The 20,835-nt window shown below is 39.0% G+C and overlaps 1 protein-coding gene across 1 annotated transcript in view; it reads right to left on the bottom strand.

Moving 5' to 3' along the window:
• Positions 1 to 20,835, bottom strand: part of me1 (malic enzyme 1, NADP(+)-dependent, cytosolic) — an 85,667-nt gene that overhangs the window by 6,663 nt on the left and 58,169 nt on the right. The window contains exons 4-6 of the mRNA XM_014967447.2: positions 16,915 to 16,990; positions 13,924 to 14,085; positions 7,352 to 7,455 (exon numbers count right to left, since the gene is read on the bottom strand). Coding sequence (XP_014822933.1) covers positions 7,352 to 7,455; positions 13,924 to 14,085; positions 16,915 to 16,990 — 342 coding nt within the window. The remainder of the gene's footprint in view (positions 1 to 7,351; positions 7,456 to 13,923; positions 14,086 to 16,914; positions 16,991 to 20,835) is intronic.

Raw genomic sequence — 20,835 nt, 5'->3', positions numbered from 1 at the left:
AACAAAAAAAAAAAAAAAAAAAAACTTAACAAAAAATGACTTGGGCTGTTATTTTAGGAGGATGACAATATACAATATCACTTTTAAGGGAAATACTGTGTTAATAGTGAGAGTTTTAATGTCTGTGCAAAAAAGGTTTTCTGCCTCATAATGACAAACAGGTCAACAGTATCAACAGACTGCGATTTTTCCTTAAAAAGGTAAACGAGCCTCATTGTATTGGCAGGAAACTAACACTGCACATCTCCTTGAACACGTTGCCTCCATGGTCAAACACAGTAGTGGCCGGGTCAGAGTGTGGGGGAAAGGTTTCTGTTTTGCGCAGAAGTTTAGGGAGAAATTCTGCTCTGAACTCGGCACATTCAAAACGAGGCTGTGGAAAGAAAACAGGAGAAGGTTCGTCTGAACTGGAAATTTAAGACAACACAGCTTCTGTTCCAGTGACGGAGCGATGGAGGAAATTGGGGACAGGCTGGATAAACATCAGTTTCCAGGACCGAGGCACTGGATAACAGTGAGAGGTGCTTGTTTTCAGAGCCATCCTTTCCTTTTTGTTTCCAGGTATTCCGGTCTCCTTTGCTACCCTAGTCCTTTGTGAGGAAAGCATTGTTATTGACCAGCTCAGTAAAGCGGTTTCCCACTTGTTATGGTCACTGCAGAACCGCTTAGGTTTGCAAAGAGCTGGGCGGAAGTGAAGCAAAACAAACAAAAAAAAAAAAGAGATAAATTTCAGATGCAATAAAACTTTATGTCCTGATGAGAGACTTCTGTCCTGTGACTCACAGCAGGACACTGGACGCCCCGGCGCAGACGCAGACAGCGGCGCGAGCTTCCTGCCAACACCGGAGCAGCGCCGACACGAGAGAAATGTGTTTTCTATCAGACACGCAGCGCTGCTGAGAGACGGCAACAAAGACGAGGAATTATGAGGCCAAAAATGGGAGCTATAAACATTTCATTGTGTTTCGCCTCGAGGACTCGGAGACGGGCGACAAGGCGCGGGGTGGATGCGGGCGCTGCCCTATCGCCAAGCAAAACAGCGCGGCCGCTGTTGCGAGCGCGAGTTCACGCGAGTTCACGCGAGTTCACAGGCTGGCTTAAGATGATCCGGAGGAGAGCTGCGTTCGCCTGCTGCTGCTCGCTGGGAAGGACCGAGCTGCTTTCTTTTAACTTAAGCTCGAAAATAGATCTTTTAGTGCAAACCCTAATTGCCTCTCAGATTGAACATAAAATAAACGCATGCATACTTATGAGCTTTCGGTGACCACAAATTGCAGAGTGAATATCTGTGATTGTGGTGTTAAACAAAGGAACACCACTCTGCTGAGGCGCTTCGTTCTGATGTACGCACCAATAAAGATAGGGTTCTTGTTCGGTGTTTTATTTTATTTAACAACGTGTATGTGTGTGGGGCAGAGTTTGCCAAAAACGAAGCTTCTGTTCAGCGTTCGGTGTCTTTGTAACTTTCACTGGACACCCTGGGGACGTCAGAAAGTCCCAACGTGTTCCCATGCCAACTAAATTTAAGAAATGACAAAGACGCAAAATGATTTGCTTTTATGTTCTTACGGAAGAATTATGGGCAGAAACCTACGCAGGCCAAGGCACACCCAGGAGATTTAAATAGCTTGGTATTATTCCTGACCATGCTCTAAAAAGCAAACTAATCCCTGAGCAGCAGAGGTTGTACCCAGCTACTCTAAATCCACCAAAAAACAGGTGGATTTGTGATCATTGACCATATAAATTGGGTAACTTAGCATTTTGAAAATACATTTGTATAATGGGAGTGCGTCAATTAAAAAAGAAAAAAAATGTGTGATGGCTTTTCTTGGCTGTATCGAAATTGATTTATTTCGCAAAACTGCAATGGAAACACTTTTTTCGCATCACACAAATCACATTATCAAAAACCGGATGTTGCCACTGGTGCAGACCATGAAGAAGATGATGACAGGAAGTGGTAGGAGGATGATGGCTTGACATGTTTTTTAACGACTTACCACGTGAACAAGCTTATCCACTTTCGATTTCAATGGCATTTCTTACTTAATGGAACCACTGTAACTGTGAAATTGTGATTTTTCAACATTAGTGGAATACTGAAAGTTTTGTGCACATTTGTAATAGAAACAGCTACCGATGCAGAAAAAAACAACAAAAAAACAAAAAACAAACAGTCGATGTGCAACAATGGGCGATTCAAATCTGTTTTTGACTACCATCTTATTCAGATTGTCATTCCCACTTCATAAATGATGAATTTTAAAAAATGCAAACTTAATTTGCATACCAGACAGGTGTCTGTCTCCTTTTAAAGCTGGGGTATGCAAGTTTTATATATAGATATATAAAGAACTTTTTTAGATATTACTTAAAACTGTCTCTATGCCGTGACAGTGTAGTACGAGACAGATAATCTGCGATAAGATTAAACTCCTTCATCTCCTCCCAGTGCTAACATGAAGAAACGCACCAATCCAGGTCAATCAAAGTGCTTTGTGACGCTCTTCATGGTGAGCTGCACTCCAGAGAACTAGACAGCTTTTAAATATGAAACCTTTCATGCATTTTTTTCATACATCACAACATTTAAGTCATATGTCTGTTTGAAGAAATTTGAGCAATAGAAACTCATAAGTATTGAAACCAATATGGGGCAGCGGGGGAAACCAGTAGTCTGTCAAAGCAATCTGAGCCATTCTACCAAAACAACACAAGACTGTTTTTTGGCCTTTAACTTTTACCTTCCTGTGATTTATGAGTCACCACAAGAATATGTTAAACAGAAGCAAAGAAAAAATAAATTCAATCCAGGGTTTGCAAAAACTTTATTAAGACTGCTGAGGTTGTCTTAGGGGATCTTTTAGCTGTCTTTAAGAATCTCATCAAGACCTACTAGAGATAATTGCAGATGGAAAGATATGACAAAGCAAACATTCCTCATTTCCGTGTGTTTGTTTAGTCTATAGCTCTCATTTAGGTTCCTATAGATGTAACAAGTGACTCTTTCAAGAAACTCAATCTGGTGTTATTACAGCTGAAATGTGCCACTACAGGGAAGTAGCGCGATGAGCGTTTCTTCTCCTTTCAGTGTCGAGACTGGAAACTGATGAGGAGGTACGAACCGATTCATTTGGCTGGAGCGCCTTCATGAGGGCCGGACAGCCTTAGACGACCAAAACAAAGGTCACAGACAAGGGCGCTCTGTCCAAACACAGCTGTTGAATCTGTGTGTAGATTCAAGCATTTGTGTACAGACACACACACGCACGCATTCATAGGATGTGTGTTACCTTTGTCCCTAAGGGGTTTTGTGGAGGAGGCCTTAATAAATCCCCAGCCCACTCCCCGTTCTCCAGAGAGCCAGCATCTCTCAGCACACATTATTTCTCAAATCCCTGAGCCGTCATTAAAAAAAAAAGAAAAGAAAAAAACAAGACACATTCTGCATTCTTTCTTTCTCTCCCTTTCTGCTGCTCCCTCCATCGGCCTGTCTGCCTGATCCTCACTTTTTTTTCAGTGCCAAGAGTTTTAAAATAGCTGATAGCATTCCTGTAGTGTTTGTATGCCAACCAACCTTGTTTAGGAAATGTCTCGAATCCCCAACCATTCAAAAAAAAAAAAAAAAAAAAAGACAGATATTAACTGGGTAGTTCAGTTTTGAAAGACTTCAAGTTTCTGGACAAACTAATGGTATATTCACACCAGCCCTGTTTGGTTGGCTATAATCAAACTCCAGCTTGTTTGCCTGGGCGGTTTGGTTCGTTTGGGGAATGTGTGAATGAGCAATCAAATTCTGATGCAGACCAAACTCTGAACTCTGGTCCACATAAAAACTTGGGTTTCGGTTCATTTAAAGTGAAGTTTGGTGCGGTTTGAATGCACGAATGACAAGTGGACTGGAGGCCGCTCAAAAGCATGAACCGGACCATGATGCAGGGTATTCTGGGTAAATATAACCAAAACAAAGTAGTGTGTGTCTGGAGCTAATTTTACCAAAAGGAAAAGAAATCCTACAACTTCTAAAATCTGACGCCACTCCATTTTTGTTTTTTGTTTACATTTAGTGAAGAAGAAAGTTGTAATAAGTGTCTTCTTCAGAGGTTTTCCTTCAGTGGTTCTTGATGCAGCGCCACCACAGGCGAGGAGGTGAACAGGTTTTTCAAAGGATTTGGTTAGTTTCTCACAGAGCAGTGTGAAAATGAAAGTATAGAAATGCCCAACCAAGGACTGGAATTGCAAATTTGCTCTTGGTGCAACGCATCAGTTTCAGACTTGTTCTGTTCTATTTTTGTGTTAAGTAAATGAATGACTGAAATCAGAAGAAATATATATTATTGGGTTATCCTGCTGGACGTTTTGGATGGAGAAAGATTCAGTTGTTGATAATTCTGGCAGTCAAAAATGTTTTTTTTCTTAAATATTTGAATAGCTCCATAATAACATGCAATGAAGGACTAAATCAACTTAAAAGTTTCTCATTACTTTGATCCAGAAAATCCTAACATAAGAAACGTTCAAATCCTCTTCTACGTTTGTCACAGTCTTGCAGTATTCAGTGGTCTGCTGAAACGCTCAGCACAGTTCAGACTCATTCACAAACATTGTTTTTAAGCCATCTGAAAAATGCTGAACTCAAGTCACTTCTGGCTAAAAATATTTAGTCTGAAAGCAAAATATTTCTTGCACTGTCTGTGAAATAAGAAGTTAAGTGTAGATTATTATAATTTTATGCTAGGGTCTCAATAGTAAACCTACTGCAGTTTCACCTCCGATACCAATATCTGAAGTTTAGTATTGGCCGACACCGATCCGATACAGAAAAACAGCTGAAATGAATATAAATATATATATATTTTAAAACAGACATAAATGTATTTGATAACATATTTATTTGATAACTCTCCACCAGTACAGCACATTTAAATACACCAACAGCTTCACAAATTTGGTCAAACGTGTAAAAACAACACAATTTTAATATGAGACTCAGTGCAATTAGGAGTAAAACAGACAATAAAAAAATAAAAATAAAAAAAATAAACAAACTGTAGATAGAACAATAGATTGACTATCTTGGTCAAACATGTAAAAAAAACTGCAACAAACCTTCAAAATGGTTCAGAAAGTGCAATTGGGGATTCTAAACTTGATGTAAACTATAATGAAGCGTGACGTCGCTCAGAGCGCAAAGCATAGAATTACACTAAATAGATCTGCTATTATGGATTGGACACATTGTCAACAATACCAGATCTAGAATTTTTTTTTTTTTTTTACATCGGGACCAATACAGATGTTAAAATTGGATCGGTGCATCTTTGATTTAAACTATTTGTGTATTTGTGCCTGGTGTTTAAATGTATCAAACCAGAGCAAGAGGAAATTCTCAAAACTCCAGAGTCTCTCCTTTCTTTCTGTGCTGTGAGTGTGTGTAGTCATGTTACTGGGACCATTGTGAAAACTCAGGAGCTAAGCTGGACGGCCTCAAACCAAACACGAGACTGCATCACTAATCGATCCCCCTGAGCACAGGATAGTTTTGACTAAAAGACTAAAACTCATTTTATCCCAAACTCCTGTCATCGATGATGACTCCGTGTGGAGTATTTTAGCCCATGTTTAGATTTCTAAAAAAATGAACGTGAATATTACTTTGGAGCTGTAATCATTCATTGAACGTCTGAGCACATAATTATTCATTTTCCACCAATCTGGCTCCGGTGGGGAGAAGAAGAAAAGAAGAAGAAGGAAAAAAAAAAAAGAGTCAACTCTGTTCCCTGCATTTGGGAAGCTACCCGGTTATTAAAGTCATGGTTTCCTGTTGCCAGTTGGAGCGGACCCAGACCCAGACTTCTCTCCCTGGACTACAGTCTCTGTGGGTTGAGGATGAGGCTTATCCAGGCCAATGTGTGTTCATGTATGGCTTCGTGGCACATGGGCACAGACATGATGGAACGCGGGGGAAGAGTGTACAAAGGTTCTAATCAGAAACATGACTGCAGGAAACACGCAGGGTAATAATCAGACCAACCAGACTCAATCTGTCTCAAACAATTCCAGCTCCTCAAAGGAAGGTACAGCTCAGATGAGACTCAACCAAATAAGTAACACGTCCAAGCAGTAAACTTTAACAGAGGCTTGTGCAGTCTAGTTAAAGAAGAAACAATGAGCAATATAAAAATGTTTGACGTATTAACATGGCATTATAAAACAACATTAAATATGTTCTTTGACTCAAAGGGGTTTTAAGTACTTTTCCTGGATCCTGCTACCAGGATAAGCAGAGAAAAACAACAAAATAAAGGTGCTCTTACCCTACTGTACTCCAGCTCTGACATCCTCAAAACACTCTTTGGTGAGAGAGTTGTTACTGAATGAGGAGGACTCCACGGTAGCTATTTTCAGTAATGGTGCGGTGTTTAAACTGAAGTCAGAGGAGGTGCAGAGGTGGAAAAAGCTTTTTGAAAGAAACTTACCATAATGTCTGTCGTCCATTTAAATAGAGAGCAAGAATTTCAGCAGGTGTCAGGAAGGCCTAATCCAGTATAGCACAGTTTCTCTATTTTAACTATTTAAGCTTCAACCTTTGTTTTTAACATGCCAACAGTTTTTCAGAAGCCTCCAAGTTAAGGAAAGTATAAATGTTATAAAGGGAATCCACAAGTCCAGGAGACTCAGTTTGATTGGGGACCAAAATTGCAACATTGTTCCATTTTTGGCTGGTGCGGTTCACTTTCACACTGCACTGTGTCAAACAAACCAAACCCCTTGAGCAACTTGTTCCTCCCTTCTAAGTCAATGTGAGAAAGCGCAGACGGAGAACTGAAAGGGGATAATAATCAAGAGGAATTGTCCAGGAAGGCAACGGCTAGGCTACATCTCCCCAAATGCATCTGACTTTCAAGGCAAGCCAACTAGAGTTCAATGAAAGTAATGAAAGTCACACCAACAGGGTGCTAACTTATATAAGATAATTATACCGGTATCAAATGTCAGCATTGTATTCATTTTGTCTGTTGTTTTAAACTACAACTAAAACTCTGTTTTACAGTGTCTGGTCTTTCACAAAATTATCCCATCGTCATCCGAGAAGCGACAAAACAGTGACGAATAAAAACTTTTGCCAACCAGAATATCAAATTGCTTGAAAGGAGGTAAAACTGAGTTAATGTTGAGGTAAACTCCAGACCTCTGAATCCTGCAGCATCTGGTCACTTTGCATGGTAAACTGCTTAACATTTTTCTTTTAAGGGCCCTGTGCGATTACCGGCCCGAAATGATGATAGCAGACGGAAGAAAGGAAGTGGGCAAATGACGACTGGAAGGGTCAGTGCGGTCATCGTACCTGTCCGAAACAGCTTTCATAAATTCATCGATCAGGTCATCGTAGGCCTGGCCTCGGACTCTCTTATGCCTCAGGCCGATGTAGAAGGGGTCCTTCAGTAGTGCCTGGAAAATAAATGAGTAATAAAAAAATCGATACATAAAGGAGGTGGTAATTGATACCAGAAATTTCTTGAGATTTTGCAACATTAATTTTTACTGCGAGCCCTGCTGCTAAGCTTCCACACCTTTTCTGTGAGACTTCATGGAAATTGCTCTGCAAATGCAATTCACACCAGATCAGCAGTCCCAAAAATTACTCAGCGATTCCATGACTGATTTTGTGTACTCCTTCTGCTATTTAAAAAAGTGAGCAGAAACACATCTCTGCATGAGCTCTGACTTGTATTCGTACAGTTTTTGGACCTCTGTGATGACAGCCACGTGTTGTAGTAAGTGAGAGCGGTTCGTCCAGTGACATAAATTCACACCAATCTGCAGACACTTCTCAGAGTTAAGCAAATCTTTCAGTCAAATGATATGGTCATGATTTATGAACAGTGGTTATTATAACTATGCAGCACTAGAAAAGCTGTGCTATTCCTCATATTGTGTTAATTTTGAAAGGAGCATGCATTGCTTTAAATCTGTAGCTGTAGAAAACAAGTTCAGATTGGGGACAAACCTAACCCAGTGGGAAGAGCAAATCAGAGGGAGGATTAATTTGACCTGTTGACCAGAACATTGCAATTTTATCAAGAATGAAGGAACACCAACGTGAAGTATGAGGAGTTAGGAACTATATATCAGAGTAAACCATTCAGAAGGAAATGAAAAGAAACAGAAAAGAGACTTTTGAGTCAGGTGCAAGGAAACGTCATCAGTACTTCCTTGACAGATGCCTCTAAACCTTTTTCACATTCTGTCAAGCTACACACACAAATTTTAATTTTCTGGGTGTAGTGTTGTGTTTCAGACAAAATATTCCAGCTCAGTCAGATGAGATGGAGAACGTCTCTTGCTCTCAATTGGATTTAGGTCTGGGAAATTCAAACTCATGGTTCTGCTTTGATCTAAATCATCCCGTTGGGGTTCTGGCTGTATGTTTAAGGCCATGAATCTCCCACTTTGAAGTCTTTGACAGCCTCCAACATATATTCTTCCCAGCATTGCCATGTATTTAGCTCCATCCATCTTCCCTTCAACTACAACCCACCTCTCTCTCCCTGCTCAACTAAAGTACTCCCACAGCATAATGACACCAACACCATGCATTTCCAGCTTGACTGTTGAGCTCTGTTTGTTTTTCAACCAACTCTGTCCAAAAGGTCCAAAGCATGATCAATGTACATGGCCCGTTGCTTTAGGCCTGTCTTGTCTACTTTAGATGCCTCTACAACTTTCTTCTTGACCTGTCTACTTTCTTCCTTGTTCTCCATGATGTTTGTTCCCCATGTTCTCTAACAGACCTCTAAGGCCTTTACTGAACAGCTGCATTTATACTGAAATTAAACTACAACAACATGGACTCTTTTTACTGGTTGGAAGACTTCTGAAACAAGATGTTTCCACAGGATTTAATTTCAGAGTATGACTGTAAAGGGAGAGTAAAATCAAGAGTATTTTATCACCTAATAGTCCGGTAAACTTGGTTCAACTGGGGACCAAAATTGCAACACTTGTTACATTTTCAGCTGGTGTGGTTCGCTTTCACACTGCATTGTCAAACAATTGAAACCATTTGAGCAAGTTGTTCGCCTCCTTTGCATGTGGTGGCGCTCGGCTAAAAATGAAATGACACAAAACCCTCTGAAGAAGACACTAAGCGCACATTCGTGAGGGTGTGAGATTTTTGCAGTTGTTGGATTTTTCTTTTGTTTTTGGAAAAAGACCACAAGCCATTTGCCCAATTAGTACTATACAAGTGTTTGTTTTTATTGTATTTATCCAGAATGCTATGCATGGTAGTCTGCTTCCTACTTTTTGAGCAGGAAGCAGGTCTCCAGTCCTCTTGGCATTCATATATATGCATTTGAACCAAACCAGAGTTCACTTCAACTGAATCGAGACCTAGGTTTTTAGGCGAACCAGAGTTTGCCTAAAAACTCTGGTCACCAGTGTTTAGTGACTGATAGACGGTAATCAAACACTGGCTAGGGTCAGTGTTCGATTAGACATTCAGACCTCTCCAAAACAACAGGACCTTCAAGGCAAACAAATCACAGTTTGGTTAAAGTGGAGTAAACAAGGTTGGTATGAATGCAGCCCCAGTTTTAAGTTGCTTACTGGTTTTATATGACATGGATCATTTCGTACTTCCCAGAAAGTTTACCTGGGATGTACGAAGGCTCACGTTTTGTCCAAAAGGTCAGTGAACTGCTGTGCAGCTTAGTCATGCTGTACTGGCATAGGCAGCTCTACTTCTAGACATGTCAAATTAAAGGCTGCCATGAAGATGGGCATGACTTTGAGAAGACATAAAGCAAACTTTCCATGGCATGGTCAACAGTCAGCACATCCAAGAACAGCTCAAAGAGCTTATGCTGGACATTTATTTAAAGATGGCAACTCATTTCCTGGCAACTCCTTAACAGATAGTTATAGGGAGGGTTTGGCCGAGTTCATTGGTAACTAAAGCAGGGGAAGCCTTTTTCTGGTAAGTAAGTAAAATTTATTTATGTAGCGGTGTCATTATGCCGTTTCTCAAGGAAACTGGTTTTATGTCATTGTGAGATTATAAGAAGAATTTAACACAAGCGATGCAAGAGCTTGGGAAAGAATGAAAAGCTCAATGAAAGGCGGTGGATTCTATGAGTTCATTTAGAAATGGGGACCAAACCTGCTTCATGGGTGAAAGAGAAGAACCCCTGAGTGGTTTTAAAGTGGTCTGGTCTCATTGACCTGTGATGAGCTGCTGACATGAGTTGTCCTTCTGTCCTAGATTATCTTCTGTTATTTGACTGAGCTGTCCTTTCTATTCTTCAAGCCCCTTTCTCTTGGAAATTAAACCTCTCATGAGAGGCAAAGCTATCTTTGCTCACTAAGGCAACTATTGACAAAATGTCAGCTTTAGGGATAGTGATATGATATGTTAATATTAATATTTAATCTATTACTTTATTTGTCCTGCTCGACAAAGTTTCAGTAGTGAAGAAGTTTATGTTACACATTGGGCTGAAACCCAAAGAGTTACAAGAAATCATGAGATCCATAACAGCCAAGAACTTTATCTGTAAAGTCCCATCAGTGATCCACACACAAACAGCACATTGTCCAGGATGACATGGTACACTCATGAGCCAATGTTTGCGTTGAGCTTGGTCCTAAAGATGTTAGACTGAGTTCTGCCTGTCTCACTCATAATTTCTATCTGACAATGCTAGCAGGGCACAAGGACACGGAGAAATCTAGAAAGATGTCATTTATTTTGCACAGACGGAGGAACTATGAAATATGAGTTTAGAATTACAGCTTTGGAAGTACTGAAAGATTTTGCTACTTTGGTTATATAGTTAGTTTTCAAATGTTAACATATAGTTAAAAATTGACATCTTAGATAAACCAAGATTATGTTTGAAAAGGATCGCTGACCGCAACACCAAGGAACGTCGGATGGCAAAAGGACACTGCTTGTTTTCATTATTACCCAAGAGGGGCTTGTTTTTCGAAGCCACCAGCATGCATTGCCCATAACTCCTTGGCTATTGCCTGTAAGTCCTTGGCTAGCATTGCCCATAACTCCTTGCCAGACATGCATTCAATAGTAACCAACCACTTTACTGGCTAATGGATAGTTGGTTCACTCCCATCACTTCCATGACCACTTTGGGCTTCAATAATACACCACAGATCCAACATTGTCTGCACGCAAGTATCTTCACCCAAGTTTAGCAATGTTGTTGTGGAGTCAGGCTAATTTTTTTTATTCTTCACTATCATTTTCAGGTCTACTTGCTATGTGGGTAATTGCAGCTGTGAATGATCCCTCCTATAATCCAGGGAATGAAGATTAGCAATGAAAATTTGTGGTGCGATTGTTTCAAAATGGTCAGTTTTAAAACTGTGCCTGGATACTCTATGCCTCAAAACATGCCGCATTCTGTGCAGCCCTGATCAGATTGACCACCTCCTCAGTACCTGGGCAGGCAGGCTCTCCTTCTTATCAAGTAGGTTTCCATCTTCCATGTAGGAAGGTTGTTATAATATCCATTGAAAAACAAACCAAAAAAAAACAAAAACTCCTGCATAACTATGTGCCTCTGTCCTCAAAATATAAATGCTAACATAGATGCTAACCAGCTGCTGACTTTACAATTACTGCTAAGATAAACTGTCGCCTGGCTCATCCAGCGAAAGCCACAAAGTAAATAAGTCCTAAAACCTTAAATTATAAGTTTGTAGAAAAAAAACTTCAACGTTGTGGGATCTGTCTGTTTAAGTTCTTGGATGTATTCAAGCCTCTCTATTAATCCCTACACCCACTCAAGGACAAACATAATCCTGTAATAGCAGTCATTTTAATAATTAGCCAAAGCAACCACTGCCTCCCTCCTGCTCTTCCTCCATTATGCGTCCAGAATCGGGGCTGTAGAGTGAAGCAGGTTACCAAGAGGCCACGTTCTAGCCTGCCGTCTTCATGACGCTAGTCGAGAAGAGCTACACACGCACACACACACACTCGCACACACGCACACACACACACACACACACACACACACAAAGCGGCTCCATTTATCCAATTACATCCCATTTAGCTTGTCATCCCTTCAGAATGGCAGAAATAAAGAAGCCTCTACCAGGGCTTGGCAGAATACAGTGAAATCTCAGTTATAAGCATTTGCAGGGCAGAAACCAGAAAGCCAAAAATATGTGCGCCTGCATGTATGTGTACACGGTGTCTTGTGAAAATATTCATACCCCTTTAACGTTTTCAAACTTTGGAAACTTTAATGTTTTTAATCGGGGTTTAATGCGCTGTTAGTTTTTATCCCCGTGCAAGACGTCCAAGACGTTGGGTTTTAATCGAAGTCCTGAGAGACAACTAGCTGTTCCACAGAAACTATTGCATGCACTTATTTATGATCCAAAACCTTTCCTCATTCTTTCTAAGAGGTGGTTTGACTTTTTTTTCTGAAGTCTATCTGAACTGCACAAAGGTAAGGACTAAAAACTGAGAAAGAGTGATGACTGAAAATGACCTGATGCAGTATACATCTGATTTAAACTTTTATCCAAGATGGGACACACACTATGCAAACATTTTCAAACACTAATGTTGAAAACTCTTAATGATGTAAAAAAATAATAATAAATTGAGAGCAAAGCGCATATTTCATGTATATAAAAAACATCCTTACAGTATTTATTTTTTGTTTGATAAACAGAATTAAAAGTTTTGCCATCATAAGTTAAATTTAAATTTGCGTTGTATCGATGGACCTGAGGAAATGGCGATAAAACTACAGAGAGAAAATCAAGTAGAATTTTGGGACCAAGAGGCCCATAAAGAAAGAGGTCAAGAGCTGCAGCAGAATTACTGCAAATGCTGTATCTATCAATCAATCAATCAATCAAATCAAATTTTATTTGTATAGCACATTTCAGCAGCAAAGCATTTCAAAGTGCTTTACATCATTAAACACAAAAAGTCATGCAACATTGAATCAACAATAAAAAACTTTAAATTTCATCAAAAAAAAATAAAATAAAACAGAGAGGGGGGGACTCCAACCCGCAACCCTTTTCAAACAACTAGAGGGCTCTAAACTCGCACCCCTTCAACAATGGAGGGACTGTAACCCTGTAAAGATTAAAAGCCGAAGTGGAGGATTTGGCAGACCAATGAACAATTTTACTCTCAATTAAATTTGAACTGACTATTATATCTTTTGTGTGTTTTTTTTTGTAATATGCTGGTATTTTTACGGCTGAAATGGAAACGTTTCCTGTAAGCCAAATACTAATTAAATGATCAATGGGAAAGTTCCATCAGATTGTGACATTATGATTGATGAAAAACTGTCTGTTGGCTTAACCCAGAAGGCGGCATAAAAAATAAAAAATTAACCAATTACCGACACGACTACAGCTCTCCAAGCTGCTTTTCAGCCCAGACCGGCAAAGAAAAAAAGGTACTTTCCCAACTGGCATGGGCAGAGATGCTTACCTCACCAAAGCACAGAGTGTTTCCTGATTGTAAACTGTGAAATGTGTTAGCTACACTTGGCTGACCTCTGAGGCATGACTAAGGAGGAATAATAACTTTACTTCTTTTTAAAACAACTATAGCCTTGTCAAACATATAATATACATTAGTGTTTGGATTAGTTTCCCCCATCAGATCATCAAATACATCTTTAATAGTCAGATAAAGACAATTTGAGTGAATTCAAATAAGCAGTTTTGAAATGATTCTTTTATTAAGGGAGGAGGTAGTCTAAAACCGCATCATTATGTCGTTGAATTCTGAATAAAACTGGATTCTGTTTAGGGTGTTCAAGTAGAGAGGACTGAATAAAAGCGCCACACTTCTCAGACTTTGATTTGTGTTGAATTTTTAACATCATGTCTCATTTTTGAGACATCACTGCTTACCTGGTTGTCTGTGCCGACATCCAGCAGGACGGGCAGGCACTGCTGGGGAGGCATTCCCCCACAGGCCGTGTAGAGGGCCAGCTTCCCCACTGGGATGCCCATGCCATGGCAACCCAGATCTCCCAGTCCCAGGATCCTCTCTCCGTCCGTCACACAAACAGCCTGTCAGTCAACCCAACAGTCAGAACAGAAACCACATCACTCATTCCTCTGTTAGAAATCTCAGCTAACATACTTGTTAAAATAAAAGAAGGAAATAGTCTAATATCCATATTTTGCATATTTTTTAAAAAAGCTATTTGATTTCGACAAATTAAACAGTGGTCTTGATTTGCCTAAAAATAAAACATTTTTATGTTCACGCTTGTTTCCCCAGCAGTTTCCTCTGCATGTAATTGATGATGCTGCTACACCTTCAGAATGATGTTCTTTTTCTTTTTCATACATGTTATAAAAAGGGGGAAAAAATTATAGATTTATGTATACAACCTATATTTGTGCACTTATAATAACCATGATCATTAAATATCATTACATATTAAAATGTACTTTTAGAAAAACCCACACTGCTGCGTTGCTAACACCAGCTCCCGTCTGTCTAGCTGCAACGGTTACAGCGTGAATCTGAAGAGTGTGGGGGGCCCGGAGCTGATTAACGTACCAGGCTTTACTGGCTGCTCATTTTGTTTTGGTTTCCAACACGTTTGGAAGATCGGCTTATAAACATCTCCAGCACATCACTCCTGAGACAGAATCTCACAGCCTTGTTGGAAAATGGAACAAAATCCAAAAACTTCAGAAAATGGGTATTTCTAACTAGAAAACCAAGTCATACCTGTTGGTGTCAAAGTCAGTGTCATTTTGGGCCATATCAAAAACCTAAATGTTCTTAAAGGGCTGTTTGTGTCAAAATGTGCTGATAAAATCAATTCAACTGTTAAAAATAACAGTAAATAGCTGTTTGTTTCAGCATTCAGTAAGTGTTTCTTAAAATTTAATCATATTGAACATCTTTTCACACTAATCAGTCCATCTGGGATTTTGTGATTGTTTTTGTTAGCAATCAAAGTGACAGATTTTGTGGAACTAATTTAGAAATATTTGTAAGGAATTTTTATGATATTTGTGCAAATGTAAGATGTTTAATGTGACTTTTTATTGATCGTTGATCACAGCCTTCCACTTGACATCAAGTAAAACTAAGGCAGCAGTCACTTAAATCTAATGTTTTTGGCCAATTTTGAGAAAAATTTGCAGTAAAAATCAGAAAAAAAATGTGGGAATCTGTGGATTTCGTGGGAATTTGGTTTGAACTTTGAGTAAGTTATGCAGATTTTTTGCAAAAGGCCACATGAAATGTTATGGCGGGCCACATCTGGCACACGGGCCTCGACTTTGACACGTGCTGTAGAGCGTATAGATGTATCGTTCACGAGCGATTTTACTCTCTGTTGTGAACGGCAGGACTCCAGTCTCAGTTAGAGCTGTTCTTTGTATTATTTTATTTTTTTACAATTTAGCTCGCTTTTAATGCTCCGTACACAAGCCGACACCTACTATTATTTTTATTGAATCTGGAATAAATAAAATGGATACAATGATAGAAATGGGTGAATAATCTTTATACTTAATGCTGCAAAAGTCAATTTTTGTTTCTTTATTTTGCCATGTTTGAACAAATATGAACTTTTACACTACGGATCCTAGAGCAAACCCTGCTCAGTGAGAGCACCAAATATAATCAATAAACTTTCCTCTGCTGCTTTACAGCATCGTTTATGTAACGCCTGACGTTAGAAAAGGAAACTTTTACACTTTTACAAAAAGTGTCACTGAAAGTGCAACACTTTCACAGCTTTTTCCTCCAAAAATCTCGCAATTTTTGAATGTGCTTGATTAGTTTCCATGCTGTTTTCTCTTCTGCCATCTTGCCAAATCTTGTCGATATGTTCCAGTAGCAGCTCGGGCTCATCAGAGAATGACAACCTTGGCTCCTTTGTGAAATGTTGAAAGTAGGACGTACCGACTGAGGTTACGATAAGACCACCTTGAGAACGCGCAGCAGCATTAGCAGAGCTCAGGTACAGTAAATGCCTTGCTGTTGACAGCTGTGAACAGGTGGCTGCGGCTGCGGGTTCAGCCGACATGTGAGGAATGCCTGGTAGTGTCGTCATGCTGCTCAGAGCGCGACGCCTTTTTATTTATGAAGTGCAAAGAGGGGAAGAGACTGTTGAGCTTTACTCTGGAGCAGCAGAAATCAGTCTAGGGTTGACCAATCTCAGTCTAAGGTCACCCTGATGTGAATGACTGCTCATAATTTGTATTAGTGTTTTCATAAGTGAGATAACATTTCCATAATTCTCAAACTTTGTTTTAAGGAATCTCTGTTCAGAGTAGAATTGTCTAATTTAGGTTAAAAAAAAAAACGAACATATTTACTTCAAGAAAAATAGTGAAATAGCCTTTTAATTTAGCAAAATAGGAGTATAATCAAGTACTTTAATGTCGTTCGCAAGTTGACAGTTTTGTACAGTGTTCTCTCGACATGGACTGAATGTGAATCATCCGAACAGTTATTCTTGGGAGAAGTGACAAAATGTTTTTTGTTTGTTTGTTGACCCATAACCAAGCACTTTGACACCCTGGGCAGGAAGCCATATTGCATTTATGAAAAAAATGTTGGGAAAAATTATTTATTTTCCATATCTTGGGATTTGCTTTTTGGAGGGATATGACTAATAACTGGTTCCATGGGTCATTGCTTCTCTGCAGTCGACTTTGGCTGCATTATTTTTGTGTATTTTTCTTATGGCACCCACTATATGTCAAAATTGATCAGTTGCCATTAATTAGTTCTGATCAATAAATCCACAAGATTAAAAAGTTCCACTTTTTGTCTGTAATTGCATTCGAAAACAACATATTCTGTGATGGACTTTAGTTTAAGTTCAGCACAAAAAAAATAAAAAAACTTCCAAGTCAAAGGTTTACCTTTATGTCCTTTTCTGGCCAGTTTTGGAGAATTGAAGCAATGTGCCCTCGGTCGTGAACAGTGATGAAAAGCCCCCTGAAATCACACACAAAAATACACAAACTTCAGCTTCCTTTCTGACAACGTGGTTTTGTCACTTTCTGGGTTTGTTTTTTGTAAAAAGTGCTGCGTATCCCTTAAACATTAGATGCAACACAAAAGCAGCACACCGCTCCCTCTGAGTTTTGAGTGAGAAGCAGCTTTAACCTCGGAGACTGATGTTAAGCTGGTGTTTTTCGCACAGCTTTTCTTTGTTTGACCAAAACTTTATTAAATTCTGATGTCACGTAAGTGCGACTTAAGTGCTGATCCCAGAGCTCAGGACCCCTAAGAACTGTGTTTAAGACACCGAGACAATTCAAAATATTCATTTAGCTTAGAATCACACCCTTTAAAAGAATCTTCCCTCCTTTATTACCCTCCTCAGTAGCATCAATGTCCTTTGATCCAAGACAACTTGAAGGAAAACAGTTATTCTCTGAGGGTGAGAAAAAAAAAAAACAGGCAGCATTATTCCAGTCTAATGCTCGCATTGTGTTAGAATTTTGCGAAAAAGTACTGACATTTTTTGATAATTTAGTAGATCTCGGGTCACTACTGGTAAGCACAAGTAAAGCAAAACAAAATAAATCCTGAAAGGAAATGCAGCGGGGCAAGAAACAAGCCACAAACAGGTCACACTAAAACGCTGAGCTAAGGTAACAACAGGTGGTAGTTTCCCGTGAACAACAACCTGCAAGCACAAAGAACAGCTTTAATATCTGATTCTGGCAAGTTTAAGACTTTCAACAGTAAAAAATGGATTCAACGTCAGATGTTTGTTAGTATGAATCATGTGACTCCGGTTAAACTCAGAGGTCACAGGTTGTAAAGAGCGACAGCGGCCCGAGGCTCTGGCATGTTTGCTTTGCAGGGAAAACCGAATGTCTCCTCTAATTGATCGTGCAGGTCAAACCCACCTGAGGCCATCAGAGAAGCTTACAGCTTTTTATGTTTTAAAAAGGTATAAACCTGACGAAATTGGGTTCTAAATCAGTCCTTACACACACACACACATATATATATATATATATATATATATATATATATATATATATATATAGCAACTTTATATATATATAGCTGTAGTAAGTTACATTTGATCAGTTTAATAGTTAATATGTTGTGTTCAGGGTTGTTGATTTAATTAGGCCTTACATGTTTGAAATTAAGTATTTAATAAAAACCAAGAACTGTTTCTTTAAAAAAAAAAAAAGAAATAAAGAGAAGTACTGCCCAGGATAAAGTTTGTTTTTGTGCTTCTATGTTAGTGAAAGTGAAAGGTTCAACTTAATAACTATTAGATTTTTTTTTAATATGGTGATTTGCAGTGTTTTTGAAAATAAATTGATACTAATGCTACATGCTTGAGGTGTAATAGCAACCAGAAATGATGGTTTGGTAAACAGCTTTAAAGTAACAAGGTTGCTACGTTTCAGTCAAGAGAAAAACAAAAATGTTTACATATTTTACCTTTATTCAACAGTGAACAAAGTTTGTTTGGATTTTGACAAAAATGTGTCGAAATTAACGCAAGACTTAAATCTTAAGTCTCATTAAGATTTAAGTCTTCATGAGACTTAAATCTCCTTCAAGTCCCATTGAGAACGTAAAGGAGATTTGCTTTGATTTAGTCAGTTAATAAACGACAAGCAGGTGAAGAAAATGGAAGGGAAGATGAATCATAAACCATTACTAAAAAAAAGGGGGAAAATGAAAATAGTTATGGTATATGTACAAAGGGAGGGAAAGGAAAGAGAGATTGACTTTTAGTAACCAAACACTGACTGCTGTAATTTATCCTTCCACTGCAAAGTTCACAGAAGGGTCACTAGGCCACAGACATCTGGCATTTTGCTTTATTTACATTGTAAACTTTATCTGTGCAGCGATCCACACTGACATTTCCACACTGCACTGCTGTGCAAAAAAAAACAAAAAAAAACTTTGCCAGGTGGCGCTGAGCCTTTAACGTGGCTTAAAAGACTGTTGTTAATATCATCCCAGACAGCGGTGACATTTTATTTGTTAAGAAGACTCCCCCCCCAAAAAATGAAAGTTCGAGAAGAAAAAAAAAACTAAAACTAAAATGACAGATCAAATCAGACAGGCAGACTGACAGTAATTCCTAATCTGTGCTGTCTTGAAACTCACCAAAAACATTTGGGGTTCACCTTTCAGTTATTTGCTCCTCCTTCTCAGCTTATGTTCCTCCAGTGTGTATGTTTAGGGCTGCTGTCAACCTCCTGACCTATGACCCGAGAAGCCCTTAGAACTTTAGCACCACTAATAATCTACAGACATCTCATTAAGTCAGGATTCATGCTGCTTTAAATTCATTAGCACTTTTTATGAAGGTAACAATCTCACTGAAGCAGAATTTCGCATTCATAATCCCATTATTATTTATTTTAGCATAGGTGTCAATGTTCAATGCATCATCTACTAATGTACAAATCAGTAGCTGATTGATTCAGTCACCTGTTTGTGTTGATGCTTTATGTTTGATTTTTGCAGATTAAATGGTAACAATCAACAGCAGACGTCCGGTGAGGAAAGCTCTCTTCATACGAAGATAATAACGAGAACATGAAGTGTAAAGAAAACAACCCGGTGACCCGAAAGCAACCTCCCATCTTTGACCTTCGCCCACACTAAACACCACCAGCTGCCATTCTTCACACCAATTTCATAACCTTAATCCTCGGTTTGCTGGGTGTCGTCAATAGCACACTGACAACAGGAGCACCGATCACTGAAAAAGAGCGTGAAATTAGTGGGAAAGGTCAACGTCGTGCGATATAAGGTTTCTCTAACTGATTAGGTCTTAAATCCATAATGACAGACAATGTTGTAAGGGTCTCGGGTGTCCTGGAAGAGAGCAGAGGATCTAGCTGTTGATTTTCTTCATTTATTTAAAAACAGTCTGCTGGTGTTGATACCCAGCTACGTGAATTTTTAAACAGCAAAGATGTTCACAGCATAGATTTTTTTTATGTGTTTGAAGTCGACATGTAAAAATGTGTCTCTGTTGGTAATGACGTTATCTTAAAACGGGGAAGTGTTGTGTTTTCCAGACTTAAAGTGGCATTTTGTAGCACAATCAAGTAACTATGTTTACATCAGTTGATATAAAAATGCTACATATTAAAAATAACTTGAAAGAAATGTTACTTTCCAGTTTAATGCCTTGAAATTGAAAAAACTCCTGGCTTTCTGAAACTCCACCTTCAGGAAGTCATCACAACATGGCTCCTCTATCAGCCATTTAGCGTCAACGTTTTTACCAGCGTTGCATTAAGAAGTAGGTGCTAAATTCACTTACGTGTTTTTCATAAGTGAATGATTGCCACGGGAGATTAAAAAGTTTCTCAAACATGCATAAAAAAATATCAAATCAACACTCCAGGTGTGTTTTTGATGAGGGAATAACATTATATAACATAATATAAAGCTGAAATTTTTTTACATAACACTGCCCCTTTAACAACAAGAGACTAAGGACATCAAAGGTAAAGTAAGTTTATTTTCTTCAGACTTTACCTCACTTTTGACTGATTTCAGTCAGAGAGAAATCTGTGTGGTCGGTGATATGAAGCTACATCTAACCTGAGCTGATTGTTAGGAGCAATAAATAGACCACAACCTGTGAACATCTGGTTGATAAATCAAATGTACCCTTTAACAGGATAATGTGAACCCCTTTGTCAGAGTAACAGTCTGTGGCTTACACATGTCAGACATTCTTCCCGGTTACAAGATATACCAAGTTTTCTTGAGAGTCGAGACCCAACCCAGCAGTCCGTTTTAAACTTCAAGTTTTTAGAGGGTGAATATAAGTT

Source organism: Poecilia mexicana, unplaced genomic scaffold (assembly GCF_051168715.1).
Source record: "Poecilia mexicana isolate PSO_F unplaced genomic scaffold, ASM5116871v1 scaffold_16, whole genome shotgun sequence".
Taxonomy (NCBI): domain Eukaryota; kingdom Metazoa; phylum Chordata; class Actinopteri; order Cyprinodontiformes; family Poeciliidae; genus Poecilia; species Poecilia mexicana.
Note: the sequence above shows the minus strand (reverse complement) of the source record. Positions and strands in the feature narration are given on the sequence as shown.